The 27,243-nt window shown below is 37.7% G+C and overlaps 1 protein-coding gene across 1 annotated transcript; it reads left to right on the forward strand.

The window, feature by feature from the left end:
• The first annotated feature begins 24,608 nt into the window (after positions 1–24,608).
• LOC114822994 (magnesium-protoporphyrin IX monomethyl ester [oxidative] cyclase, chloroplastic) lies at positions 24,609–26,976 on the forward strand. The gene is made up of 4 exons (XM_029098251.2): positions 24,609–25,740; positions 25,876–26,268; positions 26,336–26,434; positions 26,532–26,976. Exons 1-4 carry the CDS (start codon positions 25,279–25,281, stop codon positions 26,793–26,795), a joined length of 1,218 nt encoding a protein of 405 aa, XP_028954084.2. The 5' UTR covers positions 24,609–25,278; the 3' UTR covers positions 26,796–26,976.
• The last annotated feature ends 267 nt before the right edge of the window (positions 26,977–27,243 follow it).

Raw genomic sequence — 27,243 nt, forward strand, 5'->3', positions numbered from 1 at the left:
ATTATTTTTTATAAAATAATAAAAAAATAATCAGAGTCGATTGCAAATATGCAAAACATGTTTTACAAAAAGATATTCAAAACATTGCATCAAAACAGATTTTTACACGATGGCAAGCTATATTAAGTATTTTTTATTTTGAAATCGAATACATCAAAGGTAGTCAAAATTGCATCCCTGATTTCCTAACCAGAGAATTTCTGCAAGAGAAGAATGAGAGCAAGAAGACCTGATCAGATGAGGTTTTCAGCCACTCTACCACCATCACTAGTAAAACAAGAATCAAGCCCAAATTATTCATCGGCCTTAGCCATTACCAACCGTTTCACTCCCTTAGGTTCCACAATAGGAAACCTTAGGCTAAATTATCAAACACCACGTCCCAATTACCAAACTGCATTAGTCAGTCAATACGATCCATATTCAACCCCAACATACCAATCATCATCGTCCCAACTAGTCAGTTATACCAAAACATCACCATATGTCAAGAAAAATCCCAGTGAATATTTTTTCAGTATCCCTTTCAATCTCAATCAAGAACAAGAACCAGAAAAATTAGCCAAAATAGTATTTCCACCCAATTTCCATTATCATCATACAGAACTACATAAAATACTAAAATACTATCAAGTCATCCCCAACGAAACTGAGTCCATTTCAATCAAACCTCTATACATCAAAACCCATGAAAACAAAATCCTCTACCATTCTCTCTCTACATTGGAAGGTTTTTAACCGAATTAGATTGGGGAATCCCCCTTTACAAAACCAAACCTCTTCATACCCAATATGTCCACACTCCTAATAACCATTACAATTACTTTGATTACATTGATGCATGGACTAACATCTTTCTTCGTCAAACAGAAGATTGTAGTCATTCATGGTTCATTAATTTTGACAAGAGTTTCAAATTAAATTTTCTTGCATGGTTTCCTAAATGGTGGTCAATTCAAGGCCAACAACCAGTTTCCTACCATAAAAGTTTATGTAGGTCATCTTCGCCAGTTTCCAGCAAAAATTTGACAGAAGCCAATTCAACTACAGAATTACACTTCTCCCAATATTCATGGCCAAGTACAAAGTCTCATGGATCATGAAGTGGAATTATGAAGTCGAAACAGGTGAAGTCTACAGAGCCAGATCAATCAAGTGGTGGGATAAATTCAATCATTAAAAGACCATCAGTCTGGTTCTCACAGAATTTCCCATTACTCAATCTCCAATAATTTCAACATAGCCAGCACATCCATCTTTGCCAGCCATCCCGGAACAGTCATTATCAGACATTAGTCCATCATCATCACTCAAATGAACAGCCAAGTCATCCAAGTCAACTAGCTCAAAAGGCAAAGAAAAAGTCACCAAACTCAAAGACCTTGCTCAACAATTACTTGCAGAAGCAGCGATGCTCCATACTGAAGAAGAAGAAGAAGTCGCAAAATCCGAATCTTCATACGCATCCTCACAGCAACCAGCCAACTCAGCAAGCCAAAAAAACACAGAGAGCCAAGTGGGTCGACTACCAAGATTCCCAGGACCCATTTGCATAAAGTCATGCGAAAACTTCAGTCATCTTTCCAAAATCACCATGTGAAGCATTCAGGCATTATTCGCACCAATAATTCTAACAAAGCATGGAATTATTCAGTTAGCCAACACATTCCCACCAATGATTCTGACAAAGTTTGGAGTCATTCAATCATCCATCCCGTGCTTCCACATTAAAAGCAACAATTATTCTTCTACAGTGAAAACAGTAATTATTCCAACAAATTTCATTGTTCATCAATAGTGAAAGCAAGTCATCATTCATCAAATAGTGAAAGCAAGTCTTCCAAAACCTTTTTCCAAATCTATAAGAAGTGGACTACGGAAGAAGTTTAGTTTTAAAGTTTGGAATTTCCACAATTTCTCAGTAAAAGCTTTCTTTGAGTTCACATTGTACTCAAAGAAATAAAAAATTGTAAACACTTTTAATTTTCAAATGTCAAGGATGCTTGCTTGCACCAATATCCTTTTCATTAGTCATTTTCTTATTTGCTGACTCAATCGTCAGTAAATCAATTGTAAGTTCCAGTGTGAGTTTTGCAATAAAACTTATTTTCAAATTATATTTGCATCATTATTTTTAATTCATTATTTTCATTATGAAGAATATTTTCATAACAACTGATTTTGAATGACATAAATTCAAGGCAAACACAGATGAATCATTTGTTCAATTCTTTCTATTTCTTTACAACAATTGGTTTCATGGCATATTTAATCATGGTTATCCTCCACATCAAATTTCCAATTATTTAATTAACAGTTTATTCAATTCTAATCATCATTACCCTTGGTTCAATTGCCCTCATCATTATTATTACCATTAGTTCCGCCCTATTTGATATATATATATATACCAAATGGTGCGAATAATACCTGAACACCTGAACACTTGACATGGTTGATTTTGGATAGATGATTGAAATTTTCACATGTCGTTATGCAAATGAGTCTTGGGAATCTTGATAGTCGTCCCACTTAACTGACTGTGTTTTTTGGCTTGCTGAGTTAGATGGTTATTGTGAGGATGTGTCTGAAGATTCAGGGTCTACAACTTCTTCTTCTTCTTCAGTATGGAGCATCGCTGCTTTTGCAAGTAATTGTTGTGCTAAATCTTCAAGTTGAGTGGCTTTATTTTTCTTTGAGCTTGACGATTTGGTAGACTTGACTGTTCCTTTGAGGGATGAAGATGGACTAATGTCTGATAATGATTGTTCTGGGATGATTGGCAGTGCTGGTTGTGCTGGAATGACTGGGAGTTGAGTAATGGGAAATTCGGTGAGGACCTGACCGATGGTTGAATTTATCCCACTACTTAACTGATCTGGCTTTGTATACTTCACTTGTTTCGACTTCATAATTCTACTTCATGATCTATGGGACTTTGTACTTGGCCATGAATATTGGGAGAAGTGTAATTCTGTAGTTGAATCGGTTTCTGTCAAATTTTTGTTGGAAACTGGTAGAGAGGACCTGCATAAGTTCTTCTTGTATGAGACTGGCTGTTGGGCCGTGAGTTGACCACCATTTTGGGAACAATGCAGGAAAATTCAATCTGAAACACTTGTAAAAAATAATGAACCATGAATGACTAAAATCTTCTGTTTCATGGAGAAAGATGTTAGTCCATGCATCAATGTAATCAAAGTAATTGTAATGGTTATTAGGAATGTGGATATATTGGGTATGAAGAGGTTTGATTTTGTAAAGAGGGATTCCTCAATCTGATTCGGTTAAAAACCTTCCAATGTAGAGGGAATGGTAGAGGATTTTGTTTTCATGGGTTTTGCTGTAGAGAGGTTTGATTGAAATGGACTCAGTTTCGTTGAGGATGGCTTGATAGTATTTTAGTGTTTTATGTGATTCTGTAGGATGATAATGGAAATTGGGTGGAAAGACTGTTTTGGCTAATTTTTCTAATGCTTGTTCTTGATTGAGATTGAAAGGGATATTGAAAAGATATTCATTGGGGTTTTTCTTGACATATGGTGATGTTTTGGTATAACTGACTGGTTGGGATGATGATGATTGGTATATTGGGATAAGGGTCATATTTACTGACTAATGCCGTTTGATAATTGGGACGTGGTGATTGGTAGTTTGGCCTAAGGTTTCCTATTGTGGAACCTAAGGGGGTGAATCAGTTGGTAATGGCTAGGGCCGATGAAGAATCTAGGTTTGATTCTTGTTTGACTGGTGGTGGTGGTAGAGTGGCTGGAAGCCTTCTCTGATAAGATCTTCTTGCTGTCATTAATATAGTTTTCCATCGTGCAAAAATATATTTTGATGCAATGTTTTGAACATCTTTTTGTAAAACATGTTTTGCAGATTTGCAATCGACTCTGACTAAAAACTTTTGATTTAATAAATCTGTAGACATCGAAATTGCGGTGAAATAAATGTTCACCAACGCATTAAAATTTTGACGTGTCAAGGCATACATGGCATATGCCACGTGTCATACAAATTGTACACATGGTGTGTGACTCAACAAAATAAAAAGAAATACCCTTGGAGGATTACACAAGTTTTTCTTCTCATTTTGGGCAATGACAAGGCAAGCACATTTCAATCCATTGAAGATCAAAACAAGGTTTTCTTCTCATTTTGGGCAATGACAAAGCATGCACATATCAAGTTTAAAATGATATTAAGTGGAAAATTAGGCCATAAAATTACCACTTCAAGTTTAAAATTGTATTAAGTGGGAAATTAGGCAATGGTGCTTGTAAAAGAAAAAAATATTTTGTGGTGGTGATTCATTCTCAAAGCCTATAAATAGGCTTCTACATCAAGGTATCATAAACCAATTCACAAATACATTTCTCTACTCCCAAAATGGAAGAGAATACTCCTCACACATCCAAAATCCTTGAAGCTTTGAAACTCTAAAGCTTTCAAGCATCCAACCTCCCAAATTCAAGCAAATCCCGAATGATCAAGAAAGCCCTCTTCGTTCTTCGTCAAATCCTCCTTCAAGATCAAGCCCTAACGGCCCTTGAAGAAATTTCTCCTTCAAGATCAAGCCCCAACGGCCCTTGAAGAACTTCCACCAATTCAAGATCAAGCCTCGACAGCCCTTGAAGAAAGTGTTCAACAAATCCACACAACTGTTCATCCTAAGATCAAGCCCCGACGGCCCTTTTGGATCAACAACATCACCAAATCCACATAACTGTTCATCCTAAGATCAAGCCCCAACGGCCCTTTGGATCAACAACATCAACAAATCCACACAATTGTTCATCCTAAGATCAAGCTCCAACGGCCCTTTGGATCAACAACATCAACAAATCCACACAATTGTTCATCCTAAGATCAAGCTCCAACGGCCATTTGGATCAATAACATCAACAAATCCACACAATTGTTCATCCTAAGATCAAGCCCCAACGGCCCTTTGGATCAACAACATCAACAAATCCACACAACTGTTCATCCTAAGATCAAGCCCCGACGGCCCTTTTGGATCAACAACATCACCAAATCCACATAACTGTTCATCCTAAGATCAAGCCCCAACGACCCTTTGGATCAACAACATCAATAAATCCACACAACTGTTCATCCCAAGATCAAGCCCCGACGGCACTTGGATCAACAATCATCCATCTTCAAGATCAAGCCCAAAAGCCCTTGAAGAACTTCCACCAATTCAAGATCAAGCCCCGACAGCCCTTGAAGAAAGCACCATCGTTCATCACCGTTATTCAAGATCAAACCTTAACGGCCCTTGAAGAAACACTCATCCTCAAGATCAAGCCCCAACGGCTCCTTGAAGATCCGCTCAAATCCACCTTCAAAGATCAAGCCCACGGCCCCTTGAAGAAACTTCCAACAGTTCATCCAAGATCAAGCCTCGACGACCCTTGGATCAACGAAACATCCACAAATCAACACCTTACGGAGATCGAATCAGAGGATCAAGATAAAGAGATTGTAACCCTACAAATCCATTAACACCAAAATCTTTCTTTGTACACGTTGTTCTTGTCGCTTTCGTTTCAGGAATTTTTCGTGTTCACAAAATCATCTTGAAATTTACTAATACATAATACTATAGATAATATTTATTTCTTAATAGTACTATAATTACTTTATGCTGGATTCCATACTCCTGAATGGAAACGAACAATTTGTTTAGGAGATCCAGAAGAAATTAACTGTTTGAGAATACCTCCATAACCAATTTCAGAGGCATCAGTTTCAATAGTTTTGAATGAATTGGGAGTTGGAATGCCAAGACAGGGCAAAGTCATAACATGCGATTTGATTTGTTTGACTATGAAAGTATGAGTATTGGACCATGATGAGGGATTTTCTTTTAAAAGATCAAATAAGGGTTTGCATTGTTGTATAAGATGTGAATAAAATTCTGCAAAATAATTTAAAGATCCCAGAAATCTCTGTAATTGGGTTTTGTCAGTGATTTCATTTGGGAACTTATCAGCAAATTGAATTACTCTATCTATTAGTTGAATGATTGATTGGCGGATATTGAATCCTAAAAACCTAATTTTGGTTTGGAATAACTTAATTTTGGTTGCTGAGACAACTAATCCATTTGACTTAATTATCCTAGCAAACATATTTAAGTGTTTCCAATGCTCATCTATCGATTTGGAATAAATGAGAACATCGTTAATATAAACAATTGAGAAATTACTGTATTGATTAAATATTTCGTTCATGATATTATGAAATTCACTGGGTGCATTTTTTAGACCGAATGACATTACATTCCATTCATAATGACCAAAATGAGTGACAAACGTTGTTTTGTATTTATCATCCTCATGAATTTGAATCTGCCAAAATCCAGACTTTATGTCGAATTTTGAGAAGATTACAGCTTGCCTAAGTCTCTTAATTAAATTTCTTTTGTTAGGAATTTGATATCGTATCCATTCCAAGACTTCATTAAGAAGGTTTGTAATTAATGACTAACCTGGGAGTTGCTTTTTCTAATTCAGCATTTTTCTAGACATAAAAAGCAGGACAAGACCATGGTGATTTGCTTTTCCTAATGATTCCTTTATTGAGAAGTTCTTGGATTTCTGTTTTGCAGAATTCCATAACTTCTTGACTCATTTGGATTGGTCTGGCTTTTGTTGGTATTTTCTTTTCATTAAATTCCTTATTGTAAGGAAGTTTAACAATGTGTTGTTTTCTGTGACTAGAAGAGACTAGTTTAAGTTTATTTGGTTGTTTTAAGCAGTTTTGAGTATTTTAAGTTTGCTTTGAGTCTTGTGAATCTTTTTAAGTGTTTTTAAGTTTAATTTTATGTTTTTGAGTCAGTTTAGAGGTTATTAGCAAGCCCTCCTAATCCTCGGTCTAGAACGATCCCTACTTATACTTGTACTACAATTGTCAAAAGAGGGTTAAATTTGTGTGTTAAGTTAATTTACGCATCAGGAATACCAAGACAGGGCAGAGTCATAACATGTGATTTGATTTGTTTGACTATAGAAGTATGAGTATTGGACCATGATGAGAGATTTTCTTTTAGACGATCAAATAAGGGTTTGCATTGTTGTATAAGATGTGAATAAAATTTTGCAAAATAATTTAAAGATCCCAGAAATCTCTGTAATTGGGTTTTATCAGTGATTTCATCTGTGAACTTATCAGCAAATTGAATTACTTTATCTATTAGTTGAATGGTTGATTGGTGGATATTGAATCCTAAAAACCTAATTTTAGTTTGGAATAACTTAATTTTGGTTGCTGAGACAACTAATCCATTTGACTTAATTATCCTAGCAAACATATTTAAGTGTTTCCAATGCTCATCAATCGATTTGGAATAAATGAGAACATCGTTAATATAAACAATTGAGAAATTACTATATTGATTAAATATTTCGTTCATGATATTCAGAAACTCACTGGGTGCATTTTTTAGACCGAAAGCATTCCATTCATAATGACCAAAAGGAGTGACAAACATTGTTTTGTATTTATCATCCTCATGAATTTGAATATGCCAAAATCCAGACTTTATGTCGAATTTTGAGAAGATTACAGCTTGACTAAGTCTCTTAATTAAATTTATTTTGTTAAGAATTTGATATCATATCCATTCCAAGACTTCATTAAGAGGTTTGTAATTAATGACTAACCTGGGAGTTTCTCTTTCTAATTCAGCATTTTTCTGGACATAAAAAGTAGGACAAGACCAGGGTGATTTGTTTTTCCTAATGATTCATTTATTGAGAAGTTCTTGGATTTCTGTTTTGCAGAATTCCATAACTTCTTGACTCATTTGGATTGGTCTGGCTTTTGTTGGTATTTTCTTTTCATTAAATTCCTTATTGTAATGAAGTTTAACAATGTGTTGTTTTCTGTGCCAAATGACGTTGGGAATAGCCGAACAAATTTCATTAACAAGTTTCTTTTGAAAGTCGTCCATGCTTTGTAACAAAGATTTGTTTGTTAATTGTTCTTCAATTCTTTTGTAATTAATTTCTTCTTTTAAGAAATTAATTTGTTGTGATTTTTTTGGTAACTAGATTGATGGTTTTTGAGATGCTATCTTTTTGTAATTGTCTTAGTTTTTTTAGATCTGTTTCCGTGCAGAACTCAAATGTGATTTTTTGTCCTAGCATTCGGGTGGTTATACGGTTATGGTGTACCTTAAAAGGATGTAGAAGAGCTATGAAGGGGAGACCTAAAATGACTAGGTTTGAAATATTTTTTATCAAAACAAATGGAGTTTTAAAACAAACATTGTTTTGACAAACATGGCCTTTTGGGATTTCATATTTTAATTGCATTGGTGACTGATTTGCAGCACTAAGGATTTCTGTTGATTTGTGAAAGTACTTAGTGGGAATTAAACCTTCTTGAATACAATTCAAGTCTGCACTTGAGTCAATTAAGGCAATTGTTTCCAACTGGAAGTCTTCAATTATTATTTTTATTTTAGAGTACCATTTCTGGATCCTAATTTTTTGTAGTAATCCTAAAACTAAGTTTTCTGTTGGGTTTTCTACGGACTTGGATTCTGATTCTTTATCGGAGGAAGAGCTATTGTGTTCTTCATCATTATTGCCAAGGAGTGCTTGTGTTTGGATACTACTAAGATGTGAGCGAATTTCTATATTTTCTGATTTTAATGACTTAATTTCTTCCTTAATTTTATTAACTTCGCTTTGTAGATCGTTGATTGTAATTTCTTTCTTAGCCTTATTAAACCTTTCCAGGGTTGTGCTAAGAGAGATTTTTGGGGCCACTTGGGGTTGACTAGCATTGGCTTCTTCAGGGGAGACTAATTTATTAAGTTTCTTTAAATAAAATGACTTTAATTCAGGGTCATCTACTTTGCTGATTAACTCGATAAAAAGATCTTCTTGTTCTTCTTGTTTATTGAGGACTGAAATTTTTTTACAACAAGTATCGGTGCATCCTATTTTTAAAATATTGACTGTTTTTTCTTGTTTTAACTCTTGTAACATTTGATCTATTTTCTTACTTGTGGAAATTGTTTTTAAAGCCATTGTGCTAGAGGAAGACTCTAGGAAGTTTACTATGGGGTTTTCCTTGATTGTTGGCTTTGGTTGAGAAATTCTATCTATTTTGGTTTCTATTTTGTCTAATTATTTTCCTATGGTGCGTAGACTCTAGTTTGTTAAACTGTTTTGTTCAATGACTGGCTTGACTCCTACATCTTCTTTTGGAAGTTTGAAAGGAGTGGTTGGTATTTGTGTTTTTGCAATTGTAATTAAAATTGTTTCTTATGGAGGGTGACTAGAAGAGACTACGGTTTTGTCTTCTTTAACCCAATTTTCTTTGGTGATGACTTCTAACTTCTTTTCAGACTCGTAATATTTCTCAACGAAATCGAAGAAAAATACTCAAATCTGTGCTTTTTCATGAAATTGGTCCATTTATTGTAAATGTCCAATTTTTGTTCTTTTGTATATTTATTTCGAAAAATATTCCTTGTGAGAATATTTTATGTTGCTTCAATGTCAGCATTGAGTTTCTTCCATTGAATTTTGAATGGTTTGTTCAGTACGAGTAATTGGTGGTTGATTTGACTTGCTTTGAAGTCGGATTCTATTGGAAAGGTTTGTTCTCCTTGGTTTTGAGTGTTAGGTTGGTATCGTGGGTGAGTTACCTGAGAGGTTGTTTCTAACGGTTTTAATTATATGTTGATCAAGTCATTAATTAATTCTTGTTGGGGTGATTGTGGAGCTAGTTTCTATTACTTTTAATTTTCTGTTGACTAAGGAATTGATTAAATCTTGATCTTGACCCACCATATCGGTTGATGTTCCAGAAAAAGAATTCCTACTTGGTTCTAAAGATGATTGGGCTAACTTGCGTAGGTGGACACTAGATTTGCTGGCTGGACTGTCAAAGTTGATTTTAACTGTTCCGTCAAAATATTGTTCTATGTTGCCTAGGTTGACTAAACTATTTTGGTGTATATATAAGAAATCTCAGCTTCTGTTCACCAGAATCCATTATGCATGGCAGTGCGTGGGAAACTACAACCATCTAGATTTTAGGCAGCAAGACATCCTTGATGTCCTGTCCCTATATCCATGGTTAGTTTGTTGAAGCTCGATACGATAGTTCAATTATTCGGATTATGGGATAATTGTTCCACTATTCGATTTATGTACTTAACATTAATCCAATCATGGGATCATCATTAAATTTAATGAGCATGATAGTTATCGATTGTTAGAGCTAAATGCCACCAAATTTCACAGACAAGTAGAATAAGATTAGGGGAAGACATTTCTTACTTGGGCCGACTCCCAAAAATAGCCGAAAGGTGGTGAAATCACCGGAGAACCTCGGAAGGCTATGAAGGCGCACCCACTAGGTGCTACCATCCAACTTCTGATGGACAATCTGAAATTGGGTCTTTCAGTTGGAGTTAAGGCAAGTCCAACCCAGGTAAGGGTGACAATCTTCGTTTCGTGGATTCGCCAAAACACTACGAGAAACCATGTGGCTACAAAGGAATCGTGGTCTCGAACCGCCGCCTACGGCTAACTCATTGAAACTTGGGTGGGTTCCGTTTCTGGGGTCGAGACCTACCCGTTGGTGGTGGTGGCGACGATAGATTCCCCGAAAAACAATGTGAATAGTCGTTAAAAATTTTCTGCATAATCAAATTAGGTCAAACACGCTAGTCAGCATTCCAAAATAGGTAAGTGCTCCAATATTTCTGGTGCCTTTTATTATAGAAGTTCTAAATGACTGAATTGCCCCTGACTTTGCTCTCATATTTCTCTTTAGTTAGAATTCCATTTAGCGAACGATTTTTTCCTACATGTTCATGATAGGAGCATATTTATGCGACTTAGTTGGCTTGTTCTTGTGCATTTATGTCGTGTTTCCTTAGTTATTTTAATGTTTAAAGTCATTTTCGTGTGTTTTCAGATTTTATGGACAAAGTAGGCAAGAAGATGCATTTTGGAGCATTTTGGAGCAAAATGGAGCTTGGAATGCATGTCACATATTTGGGCCAAAGTGGATGGACGAATTTGAGAACTAAAGAGGCCAAGAATGTGAAGAATTATAGTCCAAAAGATGAAGAACTCAGCCCAAAAATTTGTCACCCCAACTTGCCTTCATTGCCATGCAAAACAACATAGAATTCCCTTTGGATTCCCATGCCATGCTTGATCACTCTTGTCCCCTACATAATTTCTGATTTCATGCTTCAATTCATTTAATTATTACACTTAATTGCCATTTTACCCTTCACACTTTGCATCATCACTTCATTTTCACCCTTGGACCATTGCACACCACATACACTCTTTGCCGTGCATTCTCCCTAGCCTAACCTAATTCTCTAAGGTTTTTGGGGCCTATATATACATGTTTACACCCCTTGGCAAAGGGTTCACACTCTCATATTCATCATTCATCACAGAAAATTCATCCATACAACCTCTAGGTAGCAAAACACCCCAAAAACACCATTCTAGTGCCTAGAAAACATAACAGCCACTCTACCTTCTTCCACCCTCTTTGCCTAGTTCTCCACCACCCTCCAACCCTCAAACACTCCTCCACACTTACCCTAAACCTTTCCATACCATTCCCCATCCATTCTACATCATAAAACTACCCAAAAATCCGTCCACAAAGCAATTTGCCGCAAGCAAGCAAAGGAGAATTCTTGGATGCGCTTGCTACCCAAGTTGGAGCATTTTAGGTGTTTTCTTTCCTTTGATTTTAATGTCTAATTTTATGTATCTTTGCTTTGTGAGTATGAGGAACTAAACCCCTCTTAGTTAGGGGGTGATTCGAAACCATGTTCATACTTGCAATATGATTTGATTACATCCAGTTGTGATTCATAAGTTGTGAATTCAATTTACTTATTCGATCGTATAAAAAATGATTTGTGTATGTTGGTTGTTGAGAGTGCACGCTTAATTTTCATGCATGAATTTAACGCTAGAATATAAGGGAGTTTCACCTAATCGTTATGAACTTATATTCACAAGTAGTGAAGGTTGCTAGTCACAATCACGTTAAGTAAATTCTTGGCATAAGTTTCATGCAAATCATAGTAACGAGTGCCTCGTCAATGCTTATATTTTTCATAGAACTTAATGATTCTTGCTTGTATCTCTATTAGGCAATTCATGTAGGGAACTTGTAGGGAATGTTTTGGGTTGTCGTATGCAATCATCCAACCCAATAACTTGTGGAAAAATTGAGGGTTAATTAGTGCAATTCACGGTTAATTTGGGGCGTTGAGTATTCATAGCTTATCGAAAAGCAACTGGAAATCGTTTTGTATGCAAGTGTGACATGTGTGGAGAAGAACCTCCTAGCTAGCCTTCCATCCATAAGTTTCATTCAAATTCATTTTACAATCTGTTTTGATTCACTTAAATTTGTCTAAGAATTTGTTTACTTTGTTCTTGTCTTAATTTAATTATTTTCGTCCAAAATCAACCCCATCTTATTTCTTTGAGTCATATTAATTAGAACTTGTCTTAGATTATGTTTTTAAGTGTTTTAGTTCATTAGAAAACCAAAATTCGTCCAAGTTTGTGTTAGAGTCCCAAAACTGCCCAGATTGTGTGTTTAAGGTAGTTTTGAATGTTTAGGGGCTGTTTTGAGTCTTTTGGTTTGTTTTAGTGTTTTAAAGTATAGTTTTGCATTCTTTGAGTCTAGTTAGTGTTTTAAACTTTGTTTTTACGTTTTCAAGTCAGTTTCCAAGTGATTTAGCAATCCCTCCTAATCCCCGGCCTAGAACGATCCCTACTTACATACTTTACTACAATTGATAAAAAAAGGGTTTAATTTGTGTGCTTATATATTTCGCATCAAATTTTTGGCGCCGTTGCCGGGGATTAGCAAAGTCGCTAATTCCTTGTCTTGAGTCTTGTTTAAATTGTTTAGTTTTTTTTTTTTTTTTTTTTTTTTGCACCGTGTGTGTGTGTTTTGTTTGTGTGCCGAGTCTCTTAAGTTGGTTACTAACTTTGTTGCTCTTGTGTACAGGTACTAGTTTATGACCCGTAGCTCACAACCTGTTCGTGAGCATATCTTCGACTTTGACGGTGATTTTGAGAGGACTTTGAGAAGGAAAAAGAAATTGCAAGAGTCTAATCCTCCTAGTCCCGAGCCTGAATTAGAAGAGCAAGAAGTTGAGGTTGAAGAGAAGCCCACGGCACAAGTGGGTGGAGAAGAGCAAGGTATAGCCATGGACAACCGTACGCTCAAGGAGCTTGCCGCCTCGGGTTTGGATAATGCCGCACCATTGTGTATCCAATATCCCATGGCTGCTCAAGGTAAAACTGAAGAGTTCGAGTTAAAGTCAAGTTTGCTCCACCACATTCCAAAGTTCCATGGGCTGTCCATGGAGGATCCGAACAAACATTTGAAAGAATTTGAAGTGGTGTGCTCAAGTATGACTCCGGTTACCGTTGACGGAAGTATTTTAAAGATGAAGGCTTTTCCATTCTCTTTAATGGACAAAGCCAAGGATTGGTTATACGAGTTGGCTCCCGGTACAGTTACATCTTGGGAGAGTATGAAGAGGGCGTTTCTGGAGAAGTTTTTCCCAATTTCTCGCATCATTCTTCTTCGTAAAAAAATAAGTGGAATTCAACAAGATGAAGGTGAGTCTTTTCCTACATATTATGAACGATTTAAATCACTTGTTGCTTCTTGTCCACAGCATCAGATGAAGGAGGAATTGCTTTTGCAATACTTCTACGAAGGGCTTCTACCACTAGAACGTCAAATGCTCGATGCCTCGGCGGGTGGAGCATTGGTAGACAAAACGCCCATGGCTGCAAAAATCTTGATTGCTAATCGAGCATTGAACGCTCAACAATACGAGGGTGTAGGCCAAAGAGGACCCCCACGGCAACAAGTGCATGAGGTAAGTTCCACTTCCAATATTCAATCTCAGTTAGCTAATCTTACTTCTCTTGTTTCACAGATGGCCGAGAGAATGAAGATTCAAGGACCCATGGTATGTGGCGTATGTTCTATCCAAGGACATGCATCCGAAAAGTGTCCTCAACTCATTGAGAATGGTGGATGGGAGAGCGCTAATGCCATTGGGTTTCAAAGCCAAAATCAGCCAAGACATGATCCATATTCCAACACGTATAATCCGGGGTGGAGAGATCATCCAAACTTCAAATGGAGAGAGCCACAACAAGCCCAACCACAAGGAGGCTTTAGGCAACAACCCCCGGGCTTCTACAACAAACCATACGCACCCCCTCAAGTCCAACCACAATCTGCCCCAAATAATTCAGGTAATGCTTTGGATAATGATACACTTGTTAAGTTACTAACCACTTTGACTAATGGGCAGGAAAATCAAAACAAAAGAGTGGACCAACTAGAGAAACAAATGGGGCAGATTGCCGACGTTGTTGGGCAGATTAGAGACCAAGGAAGGCTTCCTAGTTCTACCATTCCAAACCCGAAGGAAGGCTTTGAAAGTGCAAAGGCCATACTCTTGAGAAGTGGAAAAGAGATTGGGGCAGGTTCTTCATCAAAAACAGGTCACAAAGAGGATGAAAAACTTCAATTTGAGGAGGAGGAAGCATGCCCACCCACGGCAAAGGTGGACACACCTATGCCGCAAGCCCCCATGGCTCCAAATCTGTCCAATTCATCCAATAAGGGTAAGAATGTGTTAAATTCAATTCCGACTAATGTTTTTCCTTTGAATGTCCCCTTTCCTAGCAGATTTTTGCAATCAAAGAACGAAGAGGAGGAAAAAGATGTTCTAGAGACATTTAGAAAGGTGCATGTCAACATTCCCCTCCTTGATGCCATAAAGCAAATCCCGAAGTATGCCAAGTGTTTAAAGAAGCTTTGTACAACAAAGAAACGTGTCCGGGAGAAAGATGTGGTACATGTAAGTGAGAATGTCTCCGCCATCTTGCAACATAAACTACCCCCCAAATGCAAAGATCCGGGGAGTTTTACAATTCCGTGTGTCATTGGTAATACCCGTTTCAAATCTGCCATGCTTGATTTAGGTGCTTCTATAAATGTTATGCCATATTCCATTTATGCATCTATGAACTTAGGAGCATTGAAAAATGATGGTGTAATCATACAATTGGCCGATAGATCTAACGCTTATCCAAAGGGAGTTTTGGAAGACGTTTTAGTGCAGGTTGATCATTTAATCTTCCCAGCAGATTTCTATGTCCTCGAAATGGATGAATCGGACCATGCCCCTTCATTGCCCATCCTCCTTGGAAGGCCATTCATGAAAACGGCTCAAACGAAGATTGATGTGGCCAAAGGATTTGTCATTATGGCATTTGGTGGTGACATGATTAGTTTTAAAATTTCTGAATCCATTGAGACTCCTAATGTTGTTCATTCTTGTTGTGCCATTAATAAAATTGAAAAGATAGGACTGGACCGTTCAGCACCAAGCACAAAGGATGCATCAACAACCATGCAAGACGAGGGAATTGGAGTGGAGTACAAGGACCATACGGCCACTGCCCTCACAATGCTCAAATTGGCCGAAAGCACCATGGGGAAGAATGTTCACATTGATGCCACTTCATCACATCACATAGGTAAGCCACCTAATCCAAATCGAATTCCCATTAAAGTTGATAGGTGGTTCCCTTCTTTGGTGCAGATACCCAAGCAGATCCCCGACGGTGGGCACAGGAACGTGAACCTTAGGCAACACAACGCACCCATCAACAAACATCACTATCCATTTCCGTTCAAGGATGCAATGTACGAGAGCTTTGTAGAACAAGATGTGGAAGAGACAACCCACTATGCCGTGGGTTCCCATGAAGGTTGATCAAGGTGTTCATCGTCCGGCTAGAAGACATTAAAGCAAGCGCTTTAAGGGAGGCAACCCATTTATTCTGCTTGATTGTCAATTTTATTACTTGTTTAATTATTTTTGGTTATGACTTTCTATTTTGAAACATTAACAAATATGCAAAGGATTTTAACATTAAACTTCATGGAAATGAACAGGAAACTGGGAAATAAAGAAACATAGCATAATACAAGAGGGAGCCTTCACAAAGGCTGCTTGGGAGAGGTCGCAGTAGTCGGCGGAGTTGCAGTAGTCGGCGGAGTCTCAGCAGTCGGTGGGGCCACGGAAGGAGGAGGTATCGGAGGTTGATCAGTTGGAGCTTCACTATGCGGTGCCGCCCCAGAAGATGTTGTTGGAATAAACCCACAAACCTCCGGTGATCAAGTAAAATCTGACCATCAGTTTCCTGCAGCTGGTCAATTTTCCTCTTCATGTTTGTGGCATAATTGTGTGCAAGCTTGTGCAATTGTTTATTTTCATGCTTGAGTCCTCTAATCTCCTCTTTGAGACTCTGTATTTCAGCCACCAACGATTCAACGTGACGGGTTCGAGCAAATAGGCGTTGGGCCATGTTGGACACCGAACCCGCACACTGCACGCTAAGAGCCAGAGACTCTTTAACCGCCAATTCATCAGACCGTCTAGCGAGCAGTCTGTTATCTCTAGGGGTGACAAGGTTCTGGGCCACCACCGCAGCGGTCATGTCATTTTTCATCACCGAATCCCCAACGGTGAGAGGACCAGTAGGGGATATGAAGGACGGACGCCATATGTTGTCTGGAGAAGGAGGGGCTACGCCTTCACCAAGGTTCAAGTCAAAACGACGGTCGGAAGGGCCAGACATTTTTCAGAGGTGTTAAAGAAAGAAGAGATCGGACAAGTCAAGATCGTAGAAGTGCAAAACGGGAGTTTTTACAGGCAGAAATTCAAGAGTGCTTTGAACGTCCTGCATACCTCTATAAAAATCAGCACGCGATGGGATTTCAAAGATCGAAGAGGTGAGCTCAGAAATCGAAGAAGCCATTCGGAGATCGAAGAGGCGCCAGCTTTCTCAAAAGTTGGGCTTGCTCACAAACCACCAATTCCAGATACCGAAGAGTGTCAACTGTCTCAGCCTCGTCAGCACCCATCACACGCAACTCAGCTTTGCGAAAATCACGGGCGGTCTGTCGAAGCACCGATTCCAACCATATGTCTCTCTCAGCCTCGTCAGCACTTGTCACATGCAATCTCTGCCCTCAACGAAGCTCAGAACTCGAAGCGTAAATTCCGGATATTAAAGAGGCTTCTGCTTTATCGAGATGTGTCAGCATCTGTCAATTTGCAAATCTGCGTTGCGTAAATCACGCGTAATCTGTCGAAAATTTTTGGAGAAGCGGAATGCACGTGAAAACTACTGTTAAATTATCCCAGGCTTGCCGACACGAGTAATGGAACAATGCCTTCCCAGCCATTAAGAAAATTCTATAAATGTTGAACTTCAAAGTGAAGCAGTCTCACCCAACTTTCAGCCTCACTTAACCCTTCATCCTCTCTGAAATGGCTTTCCAACAAACCCTCTCGAGTCACTCTGTATTTTTCATCCCCTGGGATACCCCTGCAAACAACCTATCCAGAGCACAAGTATTTCATATCATAAGGGTTGAGAGCACGAGTATCTCATATCATGTTTTCTCCCTGTCCTTTCTCCAACCAGCACCTGCTCTCGAGTACTCATCATCTTATGTTTCCTCTTCGTCTCTCACGTATAAGGGAAGTGAAGATGATACCTCGAAACATGTGGAGACAACGTGCTGATTCATCCTCAACTAGGGACAAGGAGAAAGAAAGCAAGAGGTGGGCACTTGGAAAGATTGAAGAAGGAAATAGACCAACACCTCTCCCTCGTGCCCGCCCGTCGTGCAGAAGAAACAAGCAGAGAAGAATGCAGCTTGCACAATCAACCCAACACAAGGAGTCTGAGATGAAGAACTAAAGAAGCTGCCACATCTGCTTAGAGAACAAATAAGGAACTGCAACATCACCAAAGAGCAAAGCTTCGCCGTACAATTCCAATCCAATTCAAGATCAAAGCTGTGGAAAGTCAACAAGATCAACTTTCTCCAAAACCATATTTGCGTTCTTAAACTCTACTCTGTCTGGTTTTTACTTTGCCATATTTGTCATGTTTATTTGTCGTTTGTTATTTGCTTGTTTTTGGTGTGAGTATATGCTTGAAACATTGAGGACAATGTTTGATTTAAGTGTGGGGGGGTAACCATTGTTTTGCATGAAATTCGTAGAAATTTATCACCCATTACTTCTAGTGTTGTTCCTTATTGTTTTAAGTATTTTTAAGCTGTTTTGGAGTGTTTCAGTGTGTTTTGACATAAAAATCCGAAAATTCATAAAAATTTGAAAAATTGTTTTTGAAAATCCAAAAAAGAGTTGTTTTTGTGTGCTTATTTGTGTCTTAGGGTACCTTCCAACACAATGATGAGGATTCGGTTTGTAATTGCATGACTGATAAAGAGAGTTATAAACATGGATGAAAGTTTGATTTACTCTTAATTTATGCGTGGTTGTGGTTATAACTTATGAAATCACATGTAATCATAAAAGAAAAAATTAGTTTTTGTAACATGCTTGAAGGAAAGAACTCAAACTAACGCTACAACCTTGTGAGACTTGAGCTTAAACGTTTATTTGGAGAGTTAAAATCTGTGCATTCTTGTTTTCTAAAGTCGTTGCATGATCTCATTATTCTTTGCTTGGTTATTACTTAGAAGGCGTTTCATCATTTAGTTCCAAAAGCTAGAACTCATGCCTATTTCATTCAAAGCATGCTATTGATTTGCATAAAACATATTCAAGATGAAGTTGTGTAGTTACCACCACCAAAGCCAAACTGCCATGTATCCCATATCGTTATATGTTTAAGTTAACCCCATTGAGCCTTGATAGCCTACATTCTTTGTTAAACCACATTATCCTTACCTAGCCTAGTTTAGGACCATCCATACCCTTGTTCTTGAAGCATAGTAAAGCATGATTCAAATTGAATTTCTTTTGATTAATGTATGGCAGAAAACAAGTGTGGGGGAAGTGTGAGTTATTATGCTTGTTGAAAAGAAAAGAAGAGTTGAAAAAAAAAAAAAAAAAGGAGTTGAAAAATATGCGAAAAAGAGTTTTAAAGTGCTGCTTGTTGAAGAAAGGGTCCAAAACATAGAATTCGGCCCTAAATATTGCTTGAATTTTCCCTTCGTGTCTAAAAGCTGATTTCTGCAATCTAAGTGAATTCTAAGTTTCAATTTCATTACTTTACTTGCTATTGCTTTAAGAACGATTGTTATCCTTATCCTTCATTTGTTAGCCATCACCCCAAGCCCCGTTACAACCCTTAACTTTATCTTGAGTGTCATGCGTTTCAATATGTGGAGTTTGAAATTGATATGAGCATATGGTGTCACTGGTTCTCGCATCTAAGTAGTAGCATTCCATTCATGAGATCATATCTAAACATGCTTATTAACTCCAGAAATTGCTTTCTTTGTGATACATATATGTGAGCGTTCGTTTTCATATCTACATCAATCTTCTCACATATAACTAGTATAGGGTGTGTAGTTAGAAAATCTGAGTGAAAATTGAGTGCATATCTTGTAAGGAATTGAGTGATTTCTCTAAGGCATGTTACTACATCAAAAACATTATTTTAATCGATTAATTGTGAACAAGTAAGTGGTGACTATGATTAAGTACATGCTTAAGTGTGAAGATGACTCAAATCTGTGGGGATAATAATTTTTAACATGTCATGTGCATTGGAAATCCCTGAGGCAAATGTTGGAAGGTTTAGGTTGTGTTTTTTTTTTACTTTGTTTCGTTTTATCTCTTTGTTTTGCTCGAGGACTAGCAAAAGCTAAGTGTGGGGGAATTTGATAGGAGCATATTTATGCGACTTAGTTGGCTTGTTCTTGTGCATTTATGTCGTGTTTCCTTAGTTATTTTAATGTTTAAAGTCATTTTCGTGTGTTTTCAGATTTTATGGACAAAGTAGGCAAGAAGATGCATTTTGGAGCAAAATGGAGCTTGGAATGCATGTCACATATTTGGGCCAAAGTGGATGGACGAATTTGAGAACTAAAGAGGCCAAGAATGTGAAGAATTATAGTCCAAAAGATGAAGAACTCAGCCCAAAAATTTGTCACCCCAACTTGCCTTCATTGCCATGCAAAACAACATAGAATTCCCTTTGGATTCCCATGCCATGCTTGATCACTCTTGTCCCCTACATAATTTCTGATTTCATGCTTCAATTCATTTAATTATTACACTTAATTGCTTGATACCTCTTGTTCCCTTCACCCACAAAATTTTATACAACTTTCACAACCATAACATGCACAAATTGATGCTCCATCATTCACATTTGGAATCCCATGCCTTGTGTACCACATGTTGCTGCACCTTTGACCCATTTATATCACATTTTCACCTCCCTTTCCATCTCTATGCAATGTACACAATCATTCATGCTCCCTAGCTACAAGACCACTCCATTTTACCCTTCACACTTTGCATCATCACTTCATTTTCACCCTTGGACCATTGCACACCACAAACACTCTTTGCCGTGCATTCTCCCTAGCCTAACCTAATTCTCTAAGGTTTTTGGGGCCTATATATACATGTTTACACCCCTTGGCAAAGGGTTCACACTCTCATATTCATCATTCATCACAGAAAATTCATCCATACAACCTCTAGGTAGCAAAACACCCCAAAAACACCATTCTAGTGCCTAGAAAACATAACAGCCACTCCACCTTCTTCCACCCTCTTTGCCTAGTTCTCCACCACCCTCCAACCCTCAAACACTCCTCCACACTTACCCTAAACCTTTCCATACCATTCCCCATCCATTCTACATCATAAAACTACCCAAAAATCCGTCCACAAAGCAATTTGCCGCAAGCAAGCAAAGGAGAATTCTTGGATGCGCTTGCTACCCAAGTTGGAGCATTTTAGGTGTTTTCTTTCCTTTGATTTTAATGTCTAATTTTATGTATCTTTGCTTTGTGAGTATGAGGAACTAAACCCCTCTTAGTTAGGGGGTGATTCGAAACCATGTTCATACTTGCAATATGATTTGATTACATCCAGTTGTGATTCATAAGTTGTGAATTCAATTTACTTATCCGATCGTATAAAAAATGATTTGTGTATGTTGGTTGAGAGTGCACGCTTAATTTTCATGCATGAATTTAACGCTAGAATATAAGGGAGTTTCACCTAATCGTTATGAACTTATATTCACAAGTAGTGAAGGTTCCTAGTCACAATCACGTTAAGTAAATTCTTGGCATAAGTTTCATACAAATCATAGTAACGAGTGCCTCGTCAATGCTTATGTTTTTCATAGAACTTAATGATTCTTGCTTGTATCTCTATTATGCAATTCATGTAGGGAACTTGTAGGGAATGTTTTGGGTTGTCATATGCAATCATCCAACCCAATAACTTGTGGAAAAACTAAGGGTTAATTAGTGCAATTCACGGTTAATTTGGGGCGTTGAGTATTCATAGCTTATCGAAAAGCAATTGGAAATCGTTTTGTATGCAAGTGTGACATGTGTGGAGAAGAACCTCCTAACTAGCCTTCCACCCATAAGTTTCATTCAAATTCATTTTACAATCTGTTTTGATTCACTTAAATTTGTCTAAGAATTTGTTTACTTTGTTCTTGTCTTAATTTAATTATTTTCGTCCAAAATCAACCCCATCTTATTTCTTTGAGTCATATTAATTAGAACTTGTCTTAGATTATGTTTTTAAGTGTTTTAGTTCATTAGAAAACCAAAATTCGTCCAAGTTTGTGTTAGAGTCCCAAAACTGCCCAGATTGTGTGTTTAAGGTAGTTTTGAATGTTTAGGGGCTGTTTTGAGTCTTTTGGTTTGTTTTAGTGTTTTAAAGTATAGTTTTGCATTCTTTGAGTCTAGTTAGTGTTTTAAACTTTGTTTTTACGTTTTCAAGTCAGTTTCCAAGTGATTTAGCAATCCATCCTAATCCCCGGCCTAGAACGATCCCTACTTACATACTTTACTACAATTGATAAAAAGAGGGTTTAATTTGTGTGCTTATATATTTCGCATCAGTTCGTGGGATTGAACTATATTCGAAAATACTAAGAGTAATCCCAGAAGGTCTACAAATTTTTAATGACTACTTACGAAAATTTAAACTTTGTAACTAGTTAACTAAAGGTTTAAAATTAACGAAAATAATATAAAATCCCGCGAATACATAAAACGTAAAGGGAACTGTTATTAGCACTCTAAAAATCTCATTATAGACTCCTCATAAGTGTATTTTTGTTTCTGATTATAGTGAGTTTAGGGTGCAAAATGAGATTTTTAGAGTGCCAATAACAATTCCCAACATAAATTACAATAGTGAAATCCGGGAATGGTATTTCATATAGCCCGATTCGTTAACGGGTTGTGTCATCTCGTGTCGGGTTAATAGGTCATGCTAGAAGTTGTTATGCTTAATGTCTAGATCTGGCAAACGATATCTTAACGGTGACCTGATAATGACCCAACTCTTTAACAGGTGACCTGATAACGATCTGACTCATTAACGGGTTAACCCAAAACCTATTAGTTTCGTGTCCTTTCATGTCGGTATAACAGGCCGTGCAAAAAATTGTCAAGCCTATACATTAATTTTTTTTTTTTTGCTACTTTTAATGAAAATGTTAATAACATATTTATCCTTTTGGTAAAGACTTTAAGACCCCTATTTATAGTTATTAGACACGTGACTTTTTTTTTCAATTAAAAATGATTTCTAAAACTTCTAAACGCTGGGCCTCGAAATCCGAAAAGATAACTTCACCCGTCAAAAAGAGGAAAAAATGGGAAAGGGATCCTCTCTGGATCTCTTCCACCAAATCCACAAATCCGGACCCTTGAAATTTGATAAAACAGCTAAAAACAGGAAGCTCCTTTAAAAGTTATAATAACTTTAACTCTCCGGATCCCTTTCCGAAAAATGGATCTGAAAAATTTCTCTACTACTATCATTCAATTTGTGTGCGCTCCCTGATGGTCTCCTCCTTCATCTTCTCAATCACTTATAGCTTTTATATGTAATTATTTATTCTTTTATGGGTATTTCTGGATTTTTATTTCCTTTTTGGGTTTTCTTCCTTCTAAATTTCCACCCTTCATGAATTCAACCAAGAACTGTGTTGAAATATTTTGGGCTTTAGGAGGAGTGCATGTCGGTGATTGCAGTGTTGAAATATTCTGGTTTTTTCTTCCCTTTAATTTCTCAATAGAGTTATACAATTTGTCCAATTCGAATATAAATTTGGTGGAAATCTGTCATTCGTCTATTCTTAGTTGTAGTGATTAGTGTCTCGATATGCAGAAGGCAGGGTAAGGCCATCGGAGTGAAGGACGAGACCCAAGGACGTGTATGTCATTATCGACGGTAGTGAAAACTAACGGTTGACAAAATTTCTCCTTTTACAGGCCATAATTTATATATATATATATATATATATATATATATATATATTAATGAAATCCTCTTTGTCAATTAAAAGAAGACGAAAAAACTACTTAGTCTTCTATCACAAAAAAAAAATGATGGGTAATAATGTAATTTCACAGGTCCAAATTTTACTGTTTTTTATTGAAGCTTCACCTATAGCTGATGTTAAAATACCTCTAATATTAAAAAAATAAATAAAATAAAAAACCAAAAACAAAAACCTCCTGCTCCCCTCACGTTCTCTCTCTTCCTTTCTCCTTCTCATTTTCTAAAAAATGTGTTCATACACATAAAGTAGGTAGGCAAATGCTAGTATATATTATTTTAAGAATAAGTTAAAGTTGCGGTAGGGGTGTGCGTGGAGCATGGCTTCCAGGACGTGGTAACTTGCAGGGTGAGGTAAAGATAGAAGGCATTTTTTTCGATATTTGAATTCTGAAGCAATAATTGAGGTCTATTGAGTCCATATTTCTCATGATTGCAATAAGGCTGCCCACTTAGTAGCGTTGTTTGTGTCTAAAAAGGGTGGCGCTCATAATTGGTTTGAGTTTGAGCTGGAATAGTTATCATTTCAATTATTTAACTATTTATATGGGTGAGATTATAATGTGGTTAGAGAAATAAGACATGAATTTAACAGCATTCTAAATATTTTCTAATTTGGAAAAAAAAATGTTTCAAAGTTACATAATCATAAGAGTAAAGAGAAGTTTGAAATTAAAAATAGAAGATGATTGTGTCAATTATCGAGACGCCTTTTAGAGGTAAATAGATTTTTTTTATAATTTATTTTAAATAAAAATAAGGGATTTTGTCACAAAAGATTTTTTATATTTTGTAGATTCATAAATTTTGTTCTTTATGTTTCAATTCAATCAATTTCTACATCAACTATAACAGCAAAAGAAACCACACTAACGCTCTTCAGCTTAAAGCCAATTCCTATGTGGCACTGACATGGATTGGCAGCAAAAAGGTTGCCATCAAATTTGACAATAGCTTCAAATATTTTTAATTAATTATTAAATGTTTTTAATTAATAGTTTATTGATTTTATTATTATAATTAATGTTGAATGTTGACCGGTTTTGTTTATATCCTACCTCTCTCTTGTTTGCAATCAACGAAGGAAACTGTGCCAAATCATTAATTAAATTTTTATTAATTTAATAATTTATTTTATAATAAAATGAAATAATAATTTAATTTGACATATTAGATGAAAAGTAAAATTAAAAAAATATTAAAATGTCACATAAATTGTTAAATTAAAATCTTACATTCTAAAGTGCCTCACAACTAAGACCATCTTTGTATGTGTCAAAGCAAAGTCCAACACAGACAAAGAAGGATTTGGATCCTCTGGGGTCCGAATCCCCCTAATCCAATAACATGAGTCGTTAGATCAAAATTTAACGGCTACAAATAATAAACTTCACTAAAAATTGTAATAATTATATTCGTTTGATCAAAATCCAACGATCACGTTATTAGGCCTAGAGGATTCGGACCCCTGCAGGAGAGGAGAGGATCCAAATCTGACAAAGAAGTGTAGGGAGAATCCAAGTATTATCAGAACCAATCAAACTGAGCCTCCTATCGCCCCCTCATATGTCTTACGTGGCATTATCAGAATCAATCGAACTGAGCCCCCTATCCAAAACAAGAGAGACTGCCAATCAGAAGCCACGTGTCAGATACCCATTTAAGGTCATAGATTTCATTGGATGAGATTACATCCCCTCAAATCCAATTATATGGTCCAAAAGCTCGCTCGTTCGCTCGCTCACTCTCCTTCCCAAAAGAGAGCTCCCAAATAACATCGTGTTTTCGGTGGGAAAGCAAACCAAGCAAAAGTGGCGGCAGAGATGGCTCTGGTAAAACCCCTCACGAAATTCAGCAATGGCGCCCCCAAATTCGGAAGCAACCCCGGCAGCCCCAAGACAAGAGCTTCTTCGATGCTGAGGATGTCGGCCAGGGCAGAGACGGCGGCAGCAGCGGCCAAAAAGACGCCCAAGAAGGCTCCGAAAACACCCCCAAAGGAGACCCTTTTGGCGCCGAGATTCTACACGACGGACTTTGACGAGATGGAGACGCTGTTCAACACGGAGATCAACAAGAACTTGAACGAGGCGGAGTTCGAGGCGCTGCTGCAGGAGTTCAAGACAGACTACAACCAGACACACTTTGTCAGGAACAAGGAGTTCAAGGAGGCTGCTGACAAACTGCAGGGCCCGCTCCGCCAGATCTTTGTCGAGTTCTTGGAGAGGTCGTGCACTGCTGAGTTCTCCGGCTTCCTTCTGTACAAAGAGCTCGGAAGAAGGCTCAAGGTTGGTCGGTTGGTTGATTGTGTTTCTTTCCAAAATTAAATATAGCTCATATCGAATGGTTTGAGTTTTGATTTGTGCCGAGGCCTTTTGGTGATAGCATCGAATTAATCAAGAAATGAAATGAATCTGTTGCAGAAAACAAATCCAGTGGTGGCAGAGATCTTCTCGCTCATGTCTCGGGATGAAGCTCGGCATGCTGGTTTTTTGAACAAGGGCCTGTCGGATTTCAATTTGGCCTTGGACTTGGGGTTTCTGACAAAGGCGAGGAAGTACACATTCTTCAAGCCAAAGTTCATCTTCTATGCAACTTACTTGTCCGAGAAGATTGGGTACTGGAGATACATTACCATCTACCGGCATCTCAAGGAGAACCCCGAGTACCAGTGTTACCCCATTTTCAACTACTTCGAGAACTGGTGCCAGGACGAGAACCGCCATGGCGATTTCTTCTCTGCTCTCATGAAGGCCCAACCCCAATTCCTCAATGACTGGAAGGCTAAACTCTGGTCCCGATTCTTCTGCTTGTCGGTAAGCAACCAATGGATGCATCGCACCATTACTCAGTTCCCAAATAACGCATCTTCTACCCATGCAGGTGTATGTGACAATGTACCTCAACGATTGCCAGCGAACAGCTTTCTACCAAGGCATCGGCCTCAACACTAAAGAATTTGATATGCACGTTATCATTGAGGTCAGCCTGCACTGGCAATAACAATTCCCTTGCGTATCCATTCCCGTTATCCGATGTCCTTATTGTTTCTAATGATCGTTTTGGGTTCCCTACGCAGACAAATCGCACTACAGCCAGAATTTTTCCAGCAGTGCTCGATGTTGAGAACCCAGAATTCAAAAGGAAACTGGACCGCATGGTGGAGATTAACCAGAAGCTGATTGCTGTCGGGGAGACTGACGACATTCCCTTGGTGAAAAACTTGAAGAGGATACCGATGGTTGCTGCCTTGGCCTCTGAGCTTCTCGCCGCCTACTTAATGCCTCCCATTGAGTCCGGCTCCGTTGATTTTGCAGACTTTGAAACCCAGCTAGTCTACTGACTGATCATTTTGTACGGCATGCCCTTCCTTTCGAAACCAAGATGATATCGTTCATGTTTTGTTGTGATACAAAACACATTGTTTAAGTGCACTTGCTTCATAACCTTTCATTTTCATTTGTAGAAATGGCTTCATAACCTTTCGTTAATATTCCTCGGAGGTAATCCGAGTCCCTATGTAAGCACTTGTTTCTCCATTCGCAACCTTAACAAACCTCAATGCTCGTGGGATAACTCGAACAGATAGTTATAACAACATCGAGGGAAACGTAACAAACCACAGTATCCTCCAACGGACCAACGTAACTTGGGAGCAAGTCACTCCAGATTATCTTACAATGATTATATCCCAAACCCCACAATGCGAACATAATCGGAAAACCAGCAAATCCCTAAGTCATGAGGAGGGCAAATTAAATTTAAAAACAGTCACAACTATTGAACATTAA

Source organism: Malus domestica, chromosome 12 (genome assembly GCF_042453785.1).
Source record: "Malus domestica chromosome 12, GDT2T_hap1".
NCBI classification, from domain to species: Eukaryota; Viridiplantae; Streptophyta; class Magnoliopsida; order Rosales; family Rosaceae; genus Malus; species Malus domestica.

Bases quoted from the DNA above. Each gene is read 5' to 3' on its own strand.
- LOC114822994 (XM_029098251.2), top strand. From the start codon at position 25,279: ATGGCTCTGGTAAAACCCCTCACGAAATTCAGCAATGGCGCCCCCAAA. The intron at 26,269-26,335 runs GTAAGCAACCAA...CTACCCATGCAG, and splicing joins CCCGATTCTTCTGCTTGTCG to GTGTATGTGACAATGTACCT. The intron at 26,435-26,531 runs GTCAGCCTGCAC...TTCCCTACGCAG, and splicing joins ATATGCACGTTATCATTGAG to ACAAATCGCACTACAGCCAG.